The sequence below is a fragment of the Mastomys coucha genome, unplaced genomic scaffold (assembly GCF_008632895.1).
Source record: "Mastomys coucha isolate ucsf_1 unplaced genomic scaffold, UCSF_Mcou_1 pScaffold7, whole genome shotgun sequence".
NCBI classification, from domain to species: Eukaryota; Metazoa; Chordata; class Mammalia; order Rodentia; family Muridae; genus Mastomys; species Mastomys coucha.
This window is the reverse complement of record NW_022196913.1, coordinates 21,791,314-21,797,313: the sequence shown is the minus strand read 5'-3', so window position 1 is coordinate 21,797,313 and position 6,000 is coordinate 21,791,314. Positions and strand designations below refer to the sequence as shown.

At 38.1% G+C, this 6,000-nt stretch overlaps 1 protein-coding gene across 5 annotated transcripts in view; it reads left to right on the top strand.

Moving 5' to 3' along the window:
* Positions 1 to 6,000, top strand: part of Sugct (succinyl-CoA:glutarate-CoA transferase) — a 474,328-nt gene that overhangs the window by 104,869 nt on the left and 363,459 nt on the right. For all 5 annotated transcript variants that reach the window (XR_004114937.1, XM_031358181.1, XM_031358178.1 and 2 more), the window contains one exon: positions 5,570 to 5,661. Coding sequence is in view for 4 of the 5 variants with exons in the window: in XM_031358181.1 (XP_031214041.1) it covers positions 5,570 to 5,661 (92 nt within the window). In the remaining variant the exon portion in view is untranslated. The remainder of the gene's footprint in view (positions 1 to 5,569; positions 5,662 to 6,000) is intronic.

The window sequence follows — 6,000 nt, the reverse complement described above, 5'->3', positions numbered from 1 at the left end:
AAGAAAAAAAAAAAAAAGAAAAACAGCTGAGAGAAGCAAAGTCCAGATATTTATATACATTTGACATACTTTATTATCCATCACAAAATATTTTACTCTTCCAGGTAATGTTCTATTATTAGAATTTCTTCAGGTTTTAGAGTATTAGTATTAGCTGTCTAATTGTATTAACATATTTATATTTGTTTTGCATTCCCTACTGGCACCAGTGTACTCATCTTTGAAATATTTTTCTTCCTTGTTCTTAAGTGGCTGCCACTGATCTGTGTCTTGGAAGGAATCAGATAGCAGATAGTGAAGATGGGAATAATGTATAAAGTAGCACCAACAGAGGGCCAGAGGGACCAAAGAACCGTCCATGTGTAGAGAACAACTATACTGAATGTAAATTGTTTTAGGGTGTGGCAAAAGATATATGGAGTGGTGAGTGACTCCATCAGTTTTAACAGAGAGAAATCCATCATAAAGAACCCATTGTGTCATGTCAAGGCTCATTATTATTTTAAGAATTTTAGTATGAAAAAATCTTGATCAGATTTTTGGAAGTTCTTTGTATCACATGAAGAGTAAACTGAGGCAGGTGAGCAGTAAATAAGGGTGTAAGAGCTTAGATAGATGTGGGAGATATCTGGCAGGCCAAATTATCAACCAGGAATTATTGATCAGCTGAATATGAACACAGAGTGAAAGACAAGAGTTTAGGATAACTCAGGTTTCTTGATTGTGTATATGCTGAGATGTGTTTTCCATTAAATGAGGTAGTGACTATAGGGAAAGAAACAATGTTGGTTAATGGTGTGTAAGTATGACTGTACTGGGATATCATTTCTGTTTAGGGCATCAACCGCTCTGCTTGTAGGATTTGGGACTTTTGTATGGAGATGCCAATGAAAACATAAGTACACATAAACATCTTTGGACTTAAGAACACAGCTTTGAGTCCACATCTCAGCTCTGCTACAATGCTTCCTATGTATTTTGTTCTCTTTCCTTTTATTACCACCAGGCTAAAGCTCTTGGTTACTTAGAAACTTCAAGTTCCCTTTAGGTTGATCTCTGCCATGAGAGCTGTCCTGAGAATTGAGGCACTCTAGGTTTGGAGCAGGTGTATCTAAGCATTGAGTGCCACTAAGATGCCTAGCCTGATGCAGCACAGGACTGGAGTGGGTTCTGTGAGCAGCATCTTTCCAGTTCCATTCTTCTGGGGTGTGTGCAGAACCTCTCATCAGTTTGTCAAAGGGATTTGTGATTCCTCAAATGAAAAGCATTGGTAGAGAGAGTATTGAATTCTGTAAAGTGTCACAGAGTTCCAGAGAGTGTGAGTGCCTGTTACTGCTGGTTTTTAAGATTGCTGGTGAAGGAGAGAAGGAAGACACGGGCAAGGGCAAGGGCAAGGGCAAGGGCGAGGGCAAGGCACGATTCAGAAGAAAAGTAAAGGGAAACCAGGAGCATACTCTTAGGGTCTCAACTGCAAGTTTTGCTGTGTAGTCAGTGTTCACAGAAGCCACAAGATGGCGAGCTTGTCCCTCACAGTGAAAGTAAGTGGAAGGGCAGTGGAGAGAGAGGGAGAGGGAGAGAGGAGGACGGAGGAAGGAAAGAAGAGAGGGAGGAGAGAGAGAGAGAGAGAGAGAGAGAGAGAGAGAGAGAGAGAGAGAGAGAGAGAGAGAGAGAGAGAGAGAGAAAAGAGGGAGAAAACAGTGTGTTCCTGCTTCTCTACACCCTCTTTAAATTTTCCTTACCCCTTTAATTTGAACATAAAGAACTGATAGGTTTTTTTTTCTGTTAGCTTTGGCTTATAAGCACAGTTGTTTTTGAAACAGTAAAGATAAAAATAAAACAGGCAACCCCAACCGTTTGTATTTCATACTCAGATAGTTATTGATTTTTCAACAGATAATTCATTTTCACATTACTAACAGATAAATCTAATTGTCAATACAGTTCTCAAAACTGTTGGCATTATTAATATCATTTAAATAGCTAAGTATTAGGTGAGAAGCCAGGACCTTTTTGCTTACAAACACATGCGTATATACACACATGCATATTACTATTTTTTTTTCTTGTTTTGAGATAGGGTCTCCCTATGTAGCCGTGGCTGTTCAGGAACTCATTTGCAGACCAGGATAGCCTCGAACTCACAGAGGTTGGCCTACCTCTTTGTCTTCGAAATAATAGGATTAAAGATGTGCACCACCATACCCAGTTTTGTTATATAATATTATTATTACCACATTCTTCTGTCTAATGAGCAGTGCTATGTTCCAACAGTAAAAAGTTTTCCATTTTTAATGGATTTTAGACAACTTATTTTTAATACTTGAGATTTCTATTCTCAATACTTTGACATACCTCAACATATCTTATGATATTATAAATATATGGAAGAATGTAAGCTAATGTATTTTTGGTGTATTGACTAATATGTATATATTGATTAATGTATATTTAATGCTCAATATAAAATTTACTTTGCTTTTGCTGTGCAGTCAAGTTGAATTTTGAAGTAAATGTGAGATAAATGTTAGTATTATCATTGAGGATCACAGGAATTAAGTGAATTGTTGAAGATTTAATAGTTGGCAGAATCATAATTTGAATACGGATTTTTTTTCTGCTCTGAAGTTTACTCTCTTTTTCATTGTGCCTACTATCTCCAGTGAAAGCATTCACGTGTTTGTTTACTAGAAACATTTGGAAGTTACAATGTAAAACTTTAGCGTATTTGTGCTTCACTCATGCTATAAGCTGGACAAAAAGAGAATTTATATCACAAGGAAATAGTCATGATGTGCTTTTATTTAGTAACTGGTTTTCTCCTGACCATATTTCTCGGAAAGCTTATTTAAAAGAGTCCATTTAGAGTTGTGCTGACTGATGGTGAGAGACCTTAGTTTGTCTCACTTGAGGGATCTGGGCTCCTGGCTGGATGCACATATTGAGCTCATTGAAACCTCGTCCTTCTTGTGACTCCTGTTGAGCTTAAGGTGGTTTACCCAGCACAGTGACCTTCTGCGTGTCAGTAGCTTAGCTCTGCTTCAGGATGCTGTTCAGTGCTGGGACTTACCTGTGTCCTGGAAAACACTGCGGTGAAGACTGTAAGCCTAGCCTAGCGTCTTACAAATGCAGACTAGCGCACTGAGATCCAGCTCGGAGGGACTTTCCAGATTCCTGCATGGCGATGTCTGACTTTACTTCTTTTATTATTACAATCTTGCCATAGTGCCTTTTTGTCTTTTAAAAAAAAGTTTAAAGAATAGTCATTTAGAAATTATAAGCTTTGTTTTTGCAACACATTATTATTATTTTTTTTTCTCGAGACAGGGTTTCTCTGTGTAGCCCTGGATGTTCTGGAGCACACTCTGTAGACCAGGCTGGCCTCGAACTCAGAAATCTGTCTGCCTTTGCCTCCCAAGTGCTGGGATTAAAGGCACGCGCCACCACTGCCTGGCCAAGCTTTGTTTTTGAAATTGAGGGAAAACAACTTTTTACCTGAACCAGGACATTCAAGTTTTTCTTTTAAGTTGTATTATGTTTTTTCATAACTGTAGTAGTAATAGTAGTAGTACTTGGAAGATAGAAGTAATAACTGTAAGATAAATAAACTGGAAAGATTGGCTATAAATGAATGGTTATTGAAATTAGATGATAGGTTTATTACAAATTTGCTCTCCTTTTGTTTCAAAATTTGAATAATAAAACACAAGGTGACATATGGCACATTTTCTGTCATCAGTGATAAGGGATGTCAACCATGCCTGTTAGGACATGCTTGTAATCCCAGTACTCAGGGGAGAGTTGAGGCAGGAAGGCTTTAGAGTTCAAGGTGGGGCTATAGATCCAGTAAAACAAGAAAAGAGAAAAATACCTTTAAATCTTTAACTATTTTAATAATATCTTAATATTACTTCATGTTTCATGTGAGGATTTTAAATTTTTTATTCATATGAGGATTTTTAGCAAACATGTCCAGGTAGATTAACTGTTGATTGGACCATATAAACACATCTTTGCTTCTTTGTTCAGTTTATAGATTGATCATGATAAAAATGATTATTTTGAGTAACACGTATTTATTCTTCCACCAAATGTCATCAAACATTATACTGGAGTCTGAGGATGCAGCAGGCAATCAGAGTGAAAATATCCATACAGGTCACATTTCAGCATGGAGGGGACAACTAATCAATAAGCCAGTATGATTCACATCTTTGAGGATAAACGCTTTGAACACAAATAGCATAAAGGGAAAGAGAAAATGTGAGGTAGGCTGCTTTGTATAAATGGTCATTAAGGGAAGTGTTTTTGCTAAGGAGATGTTCAACCAGTGGACTACAGGAAATGAGAGGCTGACACAGGGTACGCCCCAGTGAAGCAAATCCCCCAGGAGCCCCTTTCTACATACCTACAAAGCAGAGAATTTCAACATCTCAGCAAAGCTCTTCATTTCTTCACTTTCAGGGTAAGAAATGGGATTTGGAGTTGGAATCCCACAGCTGATAAAACCTTTAGGATTAAACAATAAGAACCAAGACAGAAAAAAGGAGAAAAGATTCCTCATGTTCTCTTGATTTTTGTTTTCCCTTCATAACAAAAAAGTCAGAAAGAAAAAAAAAGGTAGTACCTAAAATGACAATGGTAGGTCGTGAAATTGTTTTATATATGGCTATTATTTTTCCCCTCAAAAATAAAGTGGCCACTTTATTCCCATCTGTCAGTAAGTTCTTTTTTTCTTCTTTTTCCATATCTATTTTTTAAGAGAGTAGTTCAGGCTAGCCTCCATCTCTTGCTCCTCCTTCCTCAGTTTCCTGAGTGCTAGGATTACAGGTACACACTGCACCACCATTCCTAAAATATCTCCAGCTTTAAAATTCATCACTTGTAACTTGTTTGCTTAGTTGAGAAATACACAAACCTAATCTACGTAAATACATTTTGTTTCATTTTTGTACTGTCACATAGAAGAAGAGTAAGTAGTGTCTAGTGAGGCCTTGGAATAAGCTAAATCAGTGATACTGGTGGAGGCCTAAGGAGAAAGAGTAAACCCCTTGTAAGGGGGAGCTTTTACTCAACTTGGTTTGCTGCCATGAAAGAATATTTGTGAACACTGAGTATATTTCTGACCCCCTTTTTTTCTGAGATAAGATTTCTTTGTGTAGCTCCAGCTGTTCTGGAATTCACTCTGTAGACCAGGCTGGCCTTGGACTCAGATCCACCTGCCATTTCCTCCCAGGTACTGGGATTAAAGGAGCACACTACACTGCCTGTCTTATTTTCTGACTTTTAAAGAAAAGCCAGAAATTATGTCTTATGTGTTATTCTTTTTATTTTTTTTAAATTGTTGCCAACTAAATAAAATCATTTCAAACTATTCTAAAGGCCAAACAAAACACCCATGAGATCAGAATGAGGCCAGCAACTCAGAAGAATTTTGCTTTCCATAGAACAGAGCTAATTCTTACTGCTCCCAGCAAGCACAACATAGAGAAAATAGGAAGAGTGCTGCAGTTATTTTGAGGTGAGTGGTTTTAGCCCATGTGGCACTGAATGCTTGTTCTTCTTGTTGCAGGATATGGCCAGACAGGGCCCATGGCTCACAGGGCAGGCTATGATGCTATTGCCTCTGCTATGTCTGGTCTAATGCACATCACAGGACCTGAGGTAGGTATTCTTAAATTATTCTTATTTATTTCTCATCAAGTTATTAATTAGAATTAATTTTAGAAAGAAACCAGGGAAAGAGAATGACTTTTTAAAATTAATTATTTTATTTATTTATATTCTAGTCTTTGCCCCCTCTTTTTGGTCCCCGCTTCCACAGCTTCTCATTTTATTCCTACTCCACCTTGCCTCCAAGAGGGTGCTTCCCCCTCCCCAGACTTCCTCCTCCCCTGGGACCTCAAGTTTCTTGAGGATTAAGTGCATCTTCCACTGAGGCCAGAGGAGACAGACTTCTGCTATATATGTGCCAGGGGCCTGTGTCTGCCTCCTGGTTGGTGG